Source organism: Balaenoptera ricei, chromosome 16 (assembly GCF_028023285.1).
Source record: "Balaenoptera ricei isolate mBalRic1 chromosome 16, mBalRic1.hap2, whole genome shotgun sequence".
Lineage (NCBI taxonomy): Eukaryota > Metazoa > Chordata > Mammalia > Artiodactyla > Balaenopteridae > Balaenoptera > Balaenoptera ricei.
The window spans coordinates 30,412,418-30,429,191 of record NC_082654.1 but is presented as its reverse complement, the minus strand read 5'-3'; the positions used below and the strand labels follow the sequence as shown (position 1 = coordinate 30,429,191).

The window sequence follows — 16,774 nt, the reverse complement described above, 5'->3', positions numbered from 1 at the left end:
TTATGGCTGAGTAATATTCCATTGTATATATGTGCCACATCTTCTTTATCCATTCATCCAATGATGGACACTTAGGTTGCTTCCATGTCCTGGCTATTGTAAATAGAGCTGCAATGAATATTTTGGTACATGACTCTTTTTGAATTATGGTTTTCTCAGGGTATATGCCCAGTAGTGGAATTGCTGGGTCGTATGGTAGTTCTATTTTTAGTTTTTTAAGGAACCTCCATACTGTTCTCCATAGTGGCTGTATCAATTTACATTCCCACCAACAGTGCAAGAGTGTTCCCTTTTCTCCACACCCTCTCCAGCATTTATTGTTTGTAGATTTTTTAATGCTGGCCATTCTGACCGGTGTGAGATGATATCTCATTGTAGTTTTCATTTGCATTTCTCTAATGATTAATGATGTTGAGCATTCTTTTCATGTGTTTGTTGGCAATCTGTATATCTTCTTTGGAGAAATGTCTGTTTAGGTCTTCTGCCCATTTTTGGATTGGGTTGTTTGTTTTTTTGTTATTGAGCTGCATGAGCTGCTTGTAAATCTTGGAGATTAATCCTTTGTCAGTTGCTTCATTTGCAAATATTTTCTCCCATTCTGAGGGTTGTCTTTTGGTCTTGTTTATGGTTTCCTTTGCTGTGCAAAAGCTTTTAAGTTTCATTAGGTCCCATTTGTTTATTTTTGTTTTTATTTCCATTTCTCTAGGAGCTGGGTCAAAAAGGATCTTGCTGTGATTTATGTCATACAGTGTTCTGCCTCCTATGTTTTCCTCTAAGAGTTTGATAGTGTCTGGCCTTACATTTAGGTCTTTAATCCATTTTGATCAACTTCATTCTTTTTTTTTTTTTTTTGATTGATTGATTGATTGCTATGTTGGGTCTTCGTTTCTGTGCGAGGGCTTTCTCTAGCTGCGGCACGCGGGGGCCACTCTTCATCGCGGTGCATGGGCCTCCCACTATCGCGGCCTCCCCCGCTGCGGAGCACAGGCTCCAGACGTGCAGGCTCAGCAGTTGTGACTCACGGGCCTAGTTGCTCCGTGGCATGTGGGATCTTCCCAGACCAGGGCTCGAACCCGTGTCCCCTGCATTAGCAGGCAGACTCTCAACCACTGCGCCACCAGGGAAGCCCCGAACTTCATTCTTGAAAGACATTTTTGCTGGGTAGAGAATCCTAGGTTGGTAGTTGTTTTTCTCAGAAACTTGAAGATTTTATTCTGCTTTCTCCTGGCTTTCTTAGTGTAGGATGAGAGGCCAGCTGAAAGTCTTAACTATTGCTTCTGAGAGTAATCTCTCTTTTCTCTTTGGGTGCTCTTAATGTTTTCTCTTTGTCTTTGGTATTGTGCATTTTCAGTATGATGTGGCTTTGTGTTTCTTTTGTTATTATTATTATTGAGCTAGTATTTTTCATTGGTTTTGGAGAACACTAGACATTCTCTCTTCAAATATTGCCTCTGTACTAGTCTCTTTTATATTCTCTAAAATGCCAGTTAAAAGTAGATTAAACCTTCTCACTTAATCCTCATGTTATCTCTTTCATATTTTCCATTTCTTTGTCTCCATTACATGCTGAGTAATTTTTTTAGCTCTAATTTCCACTTTCTGATTTCTTCAGCTGTGTTTAATTTGCTGTTAAATCTGTCCATTGAATTTTTAAATTTCATTTTATGTTTCTCATTTTTCAAAGTTCTCTATTTTTTAAATCTGCATGGTCATTAGTTTCTTTTTTTTCTCCAAATATTTTCAAGAAGTATATTGAACATAGACCTTCTATAGTCTATGTCTGGTAATTTCTTTACCTGAAGTCCTTTTAATTCTCTTTCTGCAAATTCTCACTCATAGTGCCTTGCTTCTTTTTTGGAGGTTTAGTTACTTTTTTAAAAATCTGTACAGCTGACCATTTCCTTTGGAATTTTACTTATGGGAATTGAGGCTTACAGTAAAAGAAGAGGGTATCTCCTGAGAGGATATGTGTTTTCTTCTGCCAGGCACCAAGGGCCCTAACAGTCCAAAAGAGCTGTAAATTAAATGATTGATTTGAGGTTATTCTGACCACCGAGATAGAAATAGTCAAGTAGAGAATGATAAAAAATGATTGTTATATGTCTCAACCAGTTTATTTTAACAGTACATATAAATGTCCATTTACTTGCCAGTCTTTGATGTGGTGCCAAGGCCTTTTTTTTTTAAGTAACTAGTATGTTGATGGCAGACTATCTTCTATTGAGTTCTTATATGTCACCCTGATATCACCTGTGACTTCCAGCAAGAACTTTAATGTCCCTTCAGAGTCACCTGAGTGCAAATTCCTTATAGGTTAAAATGTTTTCTCTCTCTCTCTCTCTTTTTAAAATTTTTGTTGGTTGCACCGCGTGGCTTCCAGGGTCTTAGTTCCCTGACCAGGGATTGAACCCAGGCCACAGCAGTGAAAGTGCCAAGTCCTAACCACTGGACCACCGGGGAATTCCCTCTCTCTCTCTCTCTTTTTTTTTTAAGCTCTTTTGCCCAAACATAATTAATAATAGCTGTTTGGGTTTTTTTAGTGACTTTATCTTTCTCTAGTCTTCCAAACCATAGACACAACTTTTCTTTTTCACACTCATATTTCATCGTTTTAATTTTATTTAATAAATTAAATTATGTAGTGAAAATATAAATTAAAACTGATATAAGTGGGTTTGAGAATAATTGCACTACCTCTTATATATGTATATAATTCATACATATGTATGAGAAGGTAAAAGAGTCAGAAGTATACCTCTGTATCTTTAGCTTATAAGAAAAAATAAGCTTCAGGAATAAAGAAATAATCCCGAAAATAAGTTATTAAGAAAAAGATTTTCAGGGTCTGGAAGAAAGTCATTACCAAGAAGGGATTATACTTTAATGCTCCAATCCTGACATTAACAATGAACCAGGTCTAACAATGAACCAGGTCTATTGTCTGACATACAAATTTAAACTTAAAATTCAATTCATGTACATCTTGAATTAGAGTATAGCTCCCAACTTTTCCTTAAGGGTTAGATAGTAATTATTTTAGGCAACTCTGCCATCGTTGCACAAAAGTAGCCATAGACAATAGGTGTGGCTACAGACAATGAGTGTGGCTGTATTCATTGAAACTTTATGTACAAAAACAAGCACCCTGTTTTTCTGTAAAGCTCTAGAACAGGCAAAACTAGCACCCAGGTATCTCACTTAAATTTTGTTGGTTGAGGGGACAGGGGCAGCACTTATCAGTTAAGTAACTAAAAGAGAGGAGGAGTGACTAGATCATGGAGGACAGTTAACACTCTCTGCCATAGATCTTACACTAAACATATAGTGTAGATCAGTCAGTCTAATTCATTACAATTATGTTAAGACCCAGTATCAGGGTCTGTTCCAGATAAAGTGCATAATAGATTTTTAAAAAGCAGTCAATGAGATTAAATCCAAAATTAGAACTACCTTAGGTTGTCACTAATAATGATGATTTTTTAAGACCAAGGATTGATTTTGTTAATGTCTGGAATTTCCTGAAGATCAGTTATTTCTTAAGAATTATTAACTTCCCTTGCTTTGTTTCTTCCTAATCTTACCTGCAGATCATTTTTCTATGAAACAGGAAAACATTCTCAAAAGGGGGAAGCATTTTAAAGGGTTATGAAATTCTGAAGTCTAAAAGGCCCTCCAGAGCCCATCTAAGTTTTTCTCTGTCTTTTGTCAACTGTCTTATAATATAGACTTCCACTGTTGAACTTTCTCATAGTCTTCAACCCCTGTGGTCATTTTATGCCATGGTCAAACTGACCCTTACATTCAGGAAATTGTCTAACTAACCTTCAAAGCCTCTTTATTCCTTTTTCCTTCAAAGGAAATTTTTTCTTGACTAGTTGTTAAAGAGGGAAGATATTTTAGCAGTTGCCTTTTTTTTTTTCTTTATAGTGCTTTATAAAAAAAAGAAAAGGTCATGGTGCAAAAGCATATAATAATAATGCCTGTTGAGTCAAACACCAGAGTCAACTTCATATTTTAATCACATCTTCATCAATATTAATCATCTTCCTGATGAATATTGCTATTAATAATAAAAAATAATGGGCACCATTCATTTATTAGATGTCCACTAAGTGCTCAACACCATGCCCTTTGCCTTGTCATGGATGATCTCACTTCCGTTTTCGCAGCAACTCTGTTATGAAGGAACTGTACCCATTTCTACAGATGAGCAGACCTAGCTTACAGAGAGATTAAACCTGCCCATGGTCTGAAGGTGGCAGAACCTGAGTTTCCCTTTCTTACTTCACTTCTACAACTGGAAAGAAAGAATAGGTCAGCCTCTCTGATTAGAGTTGTCCCTTTTCTCCCTTATTTGATTGATTGATTGATTTTGCTTTGAATGACCTGTCTCCCTCTTCCTCTCTGTCTCTTGTCTCTGTCCTTGAGCCTACATTTGCATTAAATCCAGGTGACCTTCCCTGCCTACCTCCTCCTCTAATAATCTTCTGCCCCTCCCATGCTTCCTCGTTCCACCTCTTCTAGCTCCAGTCCCCTAAAAACATCCCTTGTAAAAAGTGTGATAAGTACTTTACCTCCCCAGGGAACATGTGAGGATTAATTAGTTGATGTCTATAAACTGGCTGACAATGTAAAATGCTCCCAGGTAGTTCTTTATGATGGTATTATTGCTTTTAAAACTCAGTGGCTTCTTCTGTACCCCAAGCCGTTTTGTGTGTCATTATCCCCATTCCACATGTGTGCTTGTTGAGTGTTTCTATCTCATCATGAAATGCTTTATGAGACTCTATTTGAAAGATGTTTTTGAAAAGTAAATTTTATTTTAAGGAATAAAATTCTGTTCTTTTGTTGCAGAAAGAAAGGATTTGATATTAAATGGGTGGATGATACACACGCCCTAGGAGTATTCTCCAGTCCGATTACAGGTATTCACCCAATGGATTTCAATGTGCTTGTTGTCTGTTTTCTCCTACTACTTGTCCTTATTTGCTTTCTGTTCCAGCCACCTGACAGTTTATTCAGTCAGTACAGATAATTGGCAGGTAGAGGTTTTTGAGGCATGTTACTTTGGTACCCATTTGCTCCCCCTCTCCCTTTTTATCCTAATCCAGTGGTATTTGGAGAGAGAACTCCTTCCAAGGTTATTTGCTGCATAGCTGTCAGTTATGATAGTGCATAAACAGATTATAGGTAAAGATTTAAGAAGCCAGTATGACTAAATCTTAAAATATTTTTGATTCTACCCCCCTCCCCGACAAATGAATTTGCAGTAGCCCTTTAACCTGTCCAGTGAGCATTTGTAATACCTACTTTCTGAATATATGATTTGGCCTTTTCACTTATATCATTGGCCTCATGATAGATCTGATGCAGAGGCATTCAAAGAAATTAGAGATGTTGATTCCTGTCTGAATCACCTAAAATAGGGGTCTGCAAACTTATTCTATAAAGAGCCAGATAGTAGATATTTTAGGGTATAAGGTTTCTGTCACTACTTAACTCTTGTGTTGTAGCCAGAAAGCATCCCTAGACAGTATGCAAATGAATGAGCATGGCTCTGTTTCAGTAAAACTTTACAAAAACAGGTGGTTTGCTGGATTTGGTCACAAAGCTATAGTTTACTGATCCCTGTTCTAAAATAATCACTGCCATTTTGTTCCTTACGGATTTTCTAGAGCTTACCATTTCTTTTGCTCATGATGAAAAATAAAGCATAACATCTAGGAAATACTTTCTAAGAACTAGCCTTAAATTTTTGCATCACTCTTCTTCATGTCTTCTACTTCTTTATATTTATTCTCTTTACAGCTCGTGATGCTCTGGGTAGTAAACATACCATGGTGAAGATCCGGCCCTTGTCGCAGGCCACGAGAGCAGCCAAGGCCAAAGCTAGAGCTTATGCTGGTAAGCCTATATAATCTCAGGAGCTTTTTCTTGTTGATAGTGGTGATATTGTTTTTTCCAGCACTTGTATAGCATCCAGAGTTCTAAGGACATATCACTTTTATTTTTAGTGTTAAAGGAAATATTATTTGAAGGAAAAAAGAAAATAGAAAAGGCTGTGTTGGAAATATAGCACTGGAGTAGCCACTTGGAGAGAGTGGGAGATACTAACTGCAAGCAATGCAGCAACCATTTTCTGATGACATCCTTATCTAGTTTACCTCAGTGTTTAGCTGTTTGATAGAGTCACTGTAAGAAATTGTGTTAATACAGATAATGAAGGCAGGGTTGTTTGTGCTTTGCCATGTTAATTTCCTCTGCTCTTCATCTATCAGGCTTGTATTAATTACTGCTGATGCAGCCCTTGTTAGTCTATTTGGTATGTTAATTACTGAGTTAAATCACTTGGAGCTAGAGTGCTTTCTCTTCCTTACTCCCTCCTACTCCCTCCCTTTCTCCCATTCAGAGTTTCTCCAGCCAGCAAAGGAGCGTCCTGAGACTTCAGCAGCCCTAGCCAGAAGGTTAGTCATCAGTGCCCTTGGGGTTCGAAGTAAGCAGAGCAAAACCGAACGGGAAGCAGAACTTAAGAAACTGCAAGAAGCCCGTGGTGAGTTGAAGTTGATGGTGTTCTTCTTTAGTCCCTTTAGAGCTCACTATAAGGCATGTGTTTAAAAAAAAAAAAAGAATGAAGCCCATTCCATTTTGGCATTTCCATTTCCTAGAAGCCTCCTACATATATTGAAATTGTTTTCATGCCTTATATTTAGGAGGAAGACATTTTAGAATTTGTCTGCCTGTTCCACACACCAAGGCATCCTAATCCATGTTCCTACTGTTGTTTTCCAAGAGATAGGTTCAGTCCTTTCAGCTTATCCATGGCTGTTTCTATAGTTCTTGCTCCCGACTCTCAGAAAAATATTCCTATGAAGACATAATAGTCTCCCAGGCAGAAAACATTATTTGCTGTGGTTTTACTGGGCCATGATTGCCATGATATTATCAAATGGTTTAGATCTTAGATAGAAGACAAATTAAGGAAAAGCCAGCATCTGACATTGATGATAATAACTGTAGAAGGTAATTTTTTCTTTAAAGACAGTCCTGAGTGGCTCCATTAGAGCACATCTAGGTTAGCCTAATCTTCTGATTATTTTCCAGTACTTAAGAGTCCTCAGAATATTTCAACTGATCCACAAGCAGGGTTTTTCTTTCCCTATAGTTTGTAGTTGAGGTTAAATCTGTCTCCCCTTTATAGGCTGTTGACTTGTACGTAAAGGTTTGGGACTCTGGTTAGCACTTAAGTGCTTTTTGTCAACCTTCAGGCTTTAGACAGTCTGATTGCCTTAGCCCTCCATCTGTGGAATCTGTGAAGGCAATTTATTCTGAAAATTCCACTTACCGAAAAGTAACTTCATTTTTCCATTAAACGAATGGAAGTTTCAAACTCCTTGTTTATTGCCGGTCTAACAAGGCCATTAATACTTCCTGTCCACTCTGCTTTGTTGATAGCAGGCAGCTTGCAGACTCTCAGCTGCACTGGCCAGATAACCAGTGACAGAGTGTGTCATGGCAGGTGCTAGAGTTTCAGAGTTGAACCCAACTAATTTTTGAAACCTTAATGATTATAATGAGGCAGTTTTGATTTTTTCCATGCATTCTTGACTCAAAGGCTTCCTACAGACTATAGAAACAGGGGAGGATTCGTCTGGTTTTTATATATGGCACTGTCAGAGCTAGATTAAAGTAGAATGTGCAGTGTCCTTAACCCTTTATTAATTGGTTATCTCTGAGGAAGATGATTTCTCTGTGATAACCACAGTTATCTCAGAAAATCAATAGAGGGTAATAACAATGGTATCTATAAAAGGAGATGTGATTCTTTTTGCAATGTATCCTGCTTCCCTATGCGTGTAATATCACCCGTATTTCTACAGGTACTGCAATAATAGTTTTGTATGGCTGTCACCTGAGTATCGCCCTCTGTTTCTCTGTAGGCACATCAGCATACTGTTCCACTTGAATTTGTTTTAAATGCTCAGCTATACAAAGGACATTTCAGTGATGAAATTAAAATGAGGCTGTTGGCTCAGTGGGTACCCTGTTACTTACTTTTTTAAAGAAGGCGTTTAGTTGTGAATAGAGACCCACGGTGGTAAGTTTCTCCTATCCATTGGTCCTGAATCTATACAGGTTATAGAGGACTCTTCCTTTATTATGTCTCAGAACTCTCCCATTCTTTATATCTGAGAAAATGTGTATGGAAAATTCCTGATATAGCTTTCTGGCTTCTTTATGCATTGAGCATATATATACTCTTGTAATTGCCTGCATGGAGCCCAAGACTTCTCACTTAAAGATTTTTTTCTGTGGAAATTAAAAGTACTGTTTAGGTATTAAACAGAACAGATACTTCTGTTCCAGTTCTTCCACTGGAGGGAAAGGGGTCAGTACAGCATATGAAATAACATTATAAACTCTGGAATCAGACTGCCTGGGTCTACATCTAAGCTCTGCCATTTACTGGCTATGTCACCTTAAGCAAATTACTTACTCTCTGGAGGCCTCTGTTTCCTCATCCATAACATGGAAATCAAGTGAGATAACCCACAAAAGATACTTAGTCATCTTTAAAACCCATGGGAGCACTCTCCCTCCTGTTTCTCTAGGCCTGTAGTGAGTGTGTGGTACGTATGAGCTGCTGCTGTTTTAGTAGTAGTAGCAGTATCGTCTTATGGTGAGTCCAGCACAGATGCCAGTGCATACTTTTTTCTTGTCATTACTCTTTTTATTTTCAATTGCCTGTGATACAATATCAACTACATTTGGAATTCACTGTGTACCTACCCTGTGCAAGGCATTGTGCTCCCTAATTAGGAAAGTTAGAGAAACGGCAAGATGTTGTTCCTCTCCTTAAGACTTGCAGTCTGGTGGGGATATCTGCCTTGAGTAAGAAAGAAAATATGAACCTGATTTTTTTTTTTTTTTTTAGAACAATGTGACTTTTAATTTTTATTTATTTATTTATTTATTTATGGCTGTGTTGGGTCTTTGTTTCTGTGTGAGGGCTTTCTCTAGTTGCGGCAAGCGGGGCCGCTCTTCATCGCGGTGCGCGGGCCTCTCACTATCGCGGCCTCTCTTGTTGCGGAGCACAGGCTCCAGTCGCGCAGGCTCAGTAGTTGTGGCTCATGGGCCCAGTTGCTCCGCGGCATGTGGGATCTTCCCAGACCAGGGCTCGAACCCGTGTTCCCTGCATCGGCAGGCAGATCCTAAACCACTGCGCCACCAGGGAAGCCCCGAACCTGATATTTTAAGCAGTTGTTTCTCCTCTCTCTTCAGTTCTGAAGATTTTAAGATTAAAAGCCACATAAAGGTTTTTGCAATTAAAAGGATTGGAAGGAAATTCCTGGCAATATAACATGTTACGATAACTCTGGATGGGGGTGGTATTATCTCCAGTTTAGAGCTGGCCCAGAGAGGTGAAGTAGCTGGCCTAAGGTCACCCAGCTGGTAAATTGAAAGGAGACATTTGAACCTAGGCCTCTCTAATTAAAATCCATGTTCCTTTTATAATACTGTAATCCCATTTGAAGGAGTTTTGGGGTAATTAACATTTTTTTCCAAAAGAAAAAAATTTTAAGGTCTTCAGAAAATAAAATATGACAGGCTTCTTTTTAGTTATCTGTTCCAATGGTTAGAGCTTTTACTGTCAGAAAATTCTTCCATAGGTCTAACTTAAATCTGTACAATAGTTTAAAACAGTTTCCTCTTCTTTTTTATTTAGTAGAAATCAGGAACATCTGGACACCGTTCTGTTCTAACAGCCTTTAACTGTAAAGATCAGGGCAGATCATTTAGGAGTGAGAGGATCTGGGCTATAATAGGGTTTTTGCCATTAACTAGCTATGTGGCCATGGGCAAGTTTCTTATACCTCTCTGTGCCCCAGTTTCCAACAAAGTGAAAGCAATGCCTGACTTACCTAACCATGGAGAATTTTTTGAGCAACATAAGTTAACATGTATAAAAATGTTTAGAAAGGTGCTTTATGTATTTAGAATACTATTATCTATGTGACTTTTGGGAAATTAGTATTCATTATAATAATATAAGCCAGTAATGACAACTGTGTACTATGTACTGTTGCTCCCCATTCATTATCCATGGCAGACTGTGCTAATCAGTCATGACACTCTTTCTTGGTGAGTTTTGACTTGACCATAGCCAATAGACCAGAATTAGCATAGAAATAGAAATCAAAATCTTTGTGCCATCCTGATATAGCTGCTTTTATTAATAATACTATAGAATAATTTCCTAGCCTTTCTTTTTCCCACTTCAAGAGTTCTGCTGTCTGGCACAGTGCCTAGTTCATAAAGAGATACTCAGTGTGCATATTCATTGACTGAATACATGAATGACATTTGTTACTTTAATTTTTCTTCATAAGTCTTATTTCACTCATGATTCTACTCTGAACCCTTTCAAGTCCTCCATGATTTTCTTTATAAAATCCAGAGTTGAACATTGCATATGGAACCCTTCTAATTAATGAATTTGGAATTTGGGATTTTGAGGTATAAATACTTTCCTGATAACTTCCTTTACCCTACTTTGGTCTTCTTACCCTTTTATTGAGAAGTCTTTGTCTTAATCCTTAAAAAGGAGATTAAGAAATTAAAGTTACTCTGGGGAGAATCAAGAAAAAGGAAGTACTCAAATCATTTTAAGCAAATCATATTTTATATATCTGGAAGATAAGAGCTTTAGTCACAAGTCTCTGAGTGTGAGGAACAGATAGATCTTTTAGTCTAGCAGAACGCATGACAGATTAGAACTATACTAAGAGTGGGAAATGAAAACATAGATCGTCCTTGAGTACTTTGTATTTGACTTAATCACGTTTTAAACCAAGGAGTCACACTAAATGATAAAACCACATTTTAAAGACCAAACTCAGGAATACGTGTAAAATTTCCGCATGTTCCACTTATCAGAACATTTGATTCCCACCTAAAGTTGGAATCAAAGTTTTCAGAATAAGCTACACTCATTTTCAAAGCCTGCCATAATTTTATTTCATAACTTTGTTCCATTTTATTCTTGGGGGGTATATGATTAATTGGCTGGTTCTAAAAGGCCATCTTTTGGGTCATAGGCCTGAGAGGCAGAGTTAAGTAAACAATAATTTGATCCCTTAGTTTGATTAATGAAATCACTGAGAACTTAAAAGTAAAATCATCTCTATAGGATACTTAGTCAACTGTAATAAAAATTTAATCACAGTCAGCTGCCTTCTGAAATCCTTTTTAGGAATTCCATTATTCTGCCTTCAAGAACATGACTCAGTGACAGTGAACTCATAATCTAGGTCTTACGGCATTTTCTTGGTGTCTTTTCTCCCCGGACGTGAAGTTCCCTTCATTTCTAACCACATTTCCTTTCATTTTAATCTGACCTTTTTCTGTGGGTTGCAGTATTTATCCATATTTTTGGTGTCACCTGCTGTTTAGTAAACTTACATCTCTGGCCTAGATCAGAGATGAAAATGTTTATGGACTTGACTGACCATTTCACCAGTTATTGCTAAGTAAATAACACGTGTTATACTTAATACATTGATAATCATTCCACCCTCTAGAGTTAAATGCTCCCTTAACACTTATGTGAGCCAGACTCTATTTTTTCCCAGTATATTAATGATTAATACATACTTGGTAAGCCTGAAATCTAAAACTTGCTAAAATGAAGAGGTTATTTATGTTACCTCTCCTTGATCTACCAGATCTGTCAATCCATAAAAGAAGGCAATTAGATTAGTTTGACCAGACTTGTACTTCAAGTCTTCAGGTTGATTATTAGTCTGTAGGTGGCTACAAGTGGATTTCGTGATGATTTTTCTTCATTATTTTCTTAGGTGTAGAAGTAAATTTTGAAGGTTTTAATTTCCATTCCTTTTCTTTATTTTTTTAAACATGACACCAAACTGGCCCCGTTTTCATCTTTAGCACTTTCTGTTCCCTCAGTGAGAAGTCAACTCATTTAATGTAATCATTTCTGCCAATTTATTTATTATACTGAGAAATATAAGTCTTCAGGGCCAGCTTATGTTAGTGCTTTAGGTTAATCATTTCATGCTAACACTATATTCTTCTTTAGTTCCTTGCCCTCATGGCTGCTGTTGGGCTTTCTCTTAGTTTACTTTTTTTAATTGGTGGAGTTAAAGTTAATAGGAGCTTTTTAAATACAGTCTATCAGCTATTACCTACTTTTCTTTTCTCTTTGATAAAGGGGCAACCTGTTTATTCTTTATCTTTCGCAGAATACATTTTTTTCCCCCACATTTGTTCCTTTTCTGTGTAAATATTTTCAGATCCTCTCTTCAGAGGTCAGGACAGTAGAAAGTATGCTGATTTAAGAATTAAGGACCTGGGTTCCAGCTTCAGGTTTTCACTGATTATGTAATCTTAGGCAAGTTACTTAACACCTCCAAGCTTCCATTTTTTTCTTTAAAATGAAGAAAATATTTTTAGGTCTCATCCTAACCTGTATTTCTGTATTCTGTTCATGTTCTATATTTATAAAGTTAAGCCTCACATTTTCACTATTTCTTTGTGCTTCTCAGTTTGTCTCCCTATTCTTGCTGACTTTATCATATGGTTTACCACCAGAATTTCCTCTTATATTTACATATATTTGGTAATACAGATCTACAGTCTTTTGTTGGAAAGCATTAGGGTAGGAAACGTTTCAGAATTCTAAACTTTTCCAATTTTAGAAAGATAATATGTTAATACATGTTTCGTAACACCAAAATCGAACACATTAGCATTAATATTTCTGTGGCCTTATGTCCTTTCAGGTTATATTTACCACCAAAGGAGCTTTGACCCCAGACTTTTTAAAAACCAAAAGACTTTTTTTTCAGTGCTACTTCGATTTTGAAATCATGGATTATGGACCAGTCATTCTGTTTTTCTACTGCTCCTGGATTTCTTTTCCTAAAGCTTTCCAAATTGCCTTTCTGGTTTAAGTTTCTGAGTTTATTGAAAAATCTGAGTTCTAATAATTCACTTTTCTAGTTTCTTCACTTTTTCTTGGAACCCAGAACCGCTTTTTGATTGTTTTCATCCAAGGTTGCCTTTGCCTTTAGATCCTCTCCTAACTTTTCTCTGTTTGTGAGAATCAGAACCACTGTCAGCCTTCCTAAGAAATCCCAGAATCCTTTAGACAAGCCAGTTATCCTTTGTGCTATCTCCCTGGAGAATCCCCACCCAATTTAAGCCTGCCTTAAAGCTGAGTCACATGACACTGAGCCTTCAGTTTGGAATTTACTGACCCCCATTTTTTGCCTCTTGTAACTTTGCTGCTATTTTCAGATAATGCCACAAGATGGTGCCCAAATAGCAGCAAATTTCTCTTTCTCACATTTCCAAGTGCCAGTTAGCTTCCTTATCAAGTTCTTTGCCCTTAAAGTTGAGTCAAATATAGTACAGGAATTTCATAAGGGATTCTGCTGATTTGGAAAGATATGTCAGAATAGCAAGAATTAACTCTAAACTCACCTTGATTTCTGTAATCCCCCTGGTTCATGACTTGCAAAATCTTTTAGTCTGAAATAATTGCCCTTGGAAAGAAGCACTTAGGCTTAATCATCTACATTTTATGGTGTCAAGATCAATGACTGACTAGCCATGAAATTAGAACTGGTATTGTGGCACCTAGTGAAGTACTTGGGTCACCAAACCGTGTATGGTCTTTATTGTCTCACGTATTGGTGAAAGTGTTAAATGGAAACTAAGCTTCTGTGTTAAAATTTGAAGATGGATTGCCCAGATTTGTGCATTTTTTGTTTTTAGAAATAGTTCTTAGTTTCCCTCCATTATATGTGGTCATTTTTCCATGTTGGAATTGGTATTCCAGAAGATTTCTGACTCCTGAAAGTGCTCTGAAAATATTGAAATTTGATTTTTCTGTGAAATTTTTTTTTGCTTTTTTTTTTTGTAGAATTGTAGTAGAGAGATATGACTAAAGCCCAGTGGCTACTATTTCCATTTGAGCAAGAAAGTAGAAGAAAAATATTGAAACATATTCTTGATGCCTATTGAAATATTTATATAGATCAGTAGACTGGGAATAATGGGCAATTTTACTGAAGCACTAACACAGTTTAGAAAGAGAATTAAAATAAATATATTATCAGCAAGACAAAAATCTGGATCCTGCTCGGTTCTGACTTATTCCATATGCTTTTTATTTCTATTAGCCACAGATCTTTCTCTTTTTATTATATAGTAATAGAAACGTTCCCACTTACAAAACACTTGGAAAGTTAAAAATATTAACTCTTGGAATCAGGTAAGAGAAAACCAGGGAATTCACCTGTCTCATGATTAAAGTTTGCCTTGTAATTCAGATTAAGGGAAAGTCACTGGCTATGTGAAGTTTTACTACCATCTTAACACTGCCCTTATTTACAGAGAGAAAACAATTGGAAGCCAAGCAACGGGAAGACATCTGGGAAGGCAGAGACCAGTCTGCAGTTTGAACATCACTTGATGACAGGGATAATTCCAGGAATTGAGAAAATATTTCCAGTCTTCAGAGGATTTTTCCAGAGCTCTGTGTACATGCAGATGTGCATGTTAATGAAAGAAAGAGATAAGCAATCAAGACAAGGGCTGACTAGGTATAGGAAGAAGATAGACTCCTGTTTGTCTTCACTCCTAAATGCAGTTCTTTGGAACTGCCTTAACTGTGTTGGACGTGGAAGGAAGCCATCAGCTAGGAAGAAACTTGGAAGATGTGACTTCCAAGAGTCCTCTGGACAGGGCAAGTCACACTTCCAAGATGTTTTAAGCAAATGCAAAACAGAGGATTCAAACCTGTGATGATGGGAGATTAAGGCACCGCAAGGCAGGGTGTTCCTTAGTACCTCACAAAGCTGAGAACAGCAATATTGCAGGGAGCGGGTGAAGTGGGCGGTCAGAGGGGAGGGAGCTGTTAGTACAAGGAGCTGGAACGGTATCTGGTGTACTTGGTATTCCCAGAATCTACACTGCCGGTTCCAGAACCCCAAAGTTGGGGAACTGCAGCAGGTGTAGGTATTGGGACTCCAGAGCTTGTACTGAGCGGAGTGCCCGGGGCTGCTCCAGCTGCATGGCAGCCAGGGGCGTGCCCGCTTCATTCCTTATAGGAAGCCGGTGTTGGGAGCTGTGTGCCAGTTCCAGTTTAAGCAGTACTATCATGTTGTAAGAGAAAGACATTAAAGCCCATTTTATGACATACATCACTCTGCTGTTTGTCAGTTTTGTCATTCCCCTAAAGAAACTGGAGAGCAGTTCTCCCCGTATCTTCAACCCTGTAATGCCGTGCGTGGGTTCGGTGGATCTGCTGGTGTTATCGGATCCCGCTGAGTAGACTGCTGATCATCTCTGCGCCCCAGAGTATACTACAGAAATACTCTCCTGGGATTGGTGTGTGGTGGCTCCTCTCCCCTTCTTGTCCTCTTTGCACATCCCCACCCCACCCTCTTGCCTTTTGCCATTTTTGTCCAGTGTGACATCCTGCAGAAAGCATCTGGCACACAGCATGTTCTTGGTATTATCTTCTCTGCCTTTGCCAGAGGCATTTGGCAAGCCACACCAGATCGTCCATTATAGTGAAGAGCAGCCAGAGTCAAACACACACCTCTGGGCAGTAAGAGAATTCCTAAAAGACATGGACAAGTCAGAGCAGTCAGCTCAGGCTTTATCCTTATATCTGCATTCTCAATGTTTCTGAAGCAATCGTAGTGGTAGACCTCCAGATGCTGAGAGAGCAAGAAATGGTGTCTCATTGTGCTTTCAGTGAGGGCAGCAGCCTCATTTTTGTATGATTTAGTGCCCATGACAATGATGGATTATTAGCATTGCCTAGAAGATGGTGTAGTGGGGCTCCGTCCAAACGTTCCTCAAATGACACTGGCCTTGGGTCTTGATCCCTGCCGCTGTTCCGGTCTTAGAGCCCTCCTACAGTTCCTCAGCATTGTTTTTCTCATCCTTTGTCTGTTCTGAAACTGTCCCTTGTTCATGTTCAATACCTCCATTCCAAGTTTGGAGGGGTCATTAAGTCCTCTTGACCCTCTGCCCCAGTACTACTTAGGGCAGGGCCCGTCTCTTTGGCTCTGGCTGTACAGCTTGTGCTGTCATCATAGAACAGAGGGAAGTCTGTTTGAACAGTATGGCTGCATTTGAAAGGAAATGCAGGAAACTAACCAGGTTTCATACTGAACAGTATACCTCTGAGGTAGACCTTTGCTCTGTTTTGATTCTTCAAGGCTGAGAATGGCCTTGGGCGGTTAAAAAAAAAAAGTGATTGTTCCTATCACTTGACTTTGAGGGTGCTTCCCTTTCTGGCAGCATTTTGGCTTCTAAGGGCATTGTTAATGGTAACGTGTAGTCCCGTGTTTATTACCCAGTTTTCTTGTAGTACTCATAATTTCAAGAAGTTACTTTTGTCCTCATTCTAATGCTGTGTACTTGGTGGCTAGTAACTTACACTTTTTGTCGGATAACAGTCAGCCAGATTTATCCTTATAAGTAGATCCAGAGAAGGGATTTTTTTAGCCAAAACTGAAAGCTATGGAGTGCTTCTGCTTCGGCCCTTAGTAGAGAATGTGCTTTTTAGTTGTATTTTTCCAGTAGCTGGAATTGATGTATACTGGCTGGAGGTAAGAAAGAGGACCTGCCCTGACCCAGCATGGACTACTTGAGCTTGTCCAGACGGGAACCAGATCCTTGGTCATATCTACACCGTGCCTTTGCACACTGAGCTGACTGGAGAGCACCCTGTAGC

At 38.4% G+C, this 16,774-nt stretch overlaps 1 protein-coding gene across 1 annotated transcript in view; it reads left to right on the top strand.

Moving 5' to 3' along the window:
- The window catches only part of R3HCC1L (R3H domain and coiled-coil containing 1 like), a 92,104-nt gene extending 76,879 nt beyond the window's left edge, over positions 1 to 15,225 (top strand). Inside the window, exons 5-8 of the mRNA XM_059899269.1 lie at positions 4,855 to 4,925; positions 5,809 to 5,904; positions 6,410 to 6,550; positions 14,419 to 15,225. Of these exons, the coding sequence (XP_059755252.1) occupies positions 4,855 to 4,925; positions 5,809 to 5,904; positions 6,410 to 6,550; positions 14,419 to 14,486 (376 nt within the window). The 3' untranslated portion in view covers positions 14,487 to 15,225. The remainder of the gene's footprint in view (positions 1 to 4,854; positions 4,926 to 5,808; positions 5,905 to 6,409; positions 6,551 to 14,418) is intronic.
- The last annotated feature ends 1,549 nt before the right edge of the window (positions 15,226 to 16,774 follow it).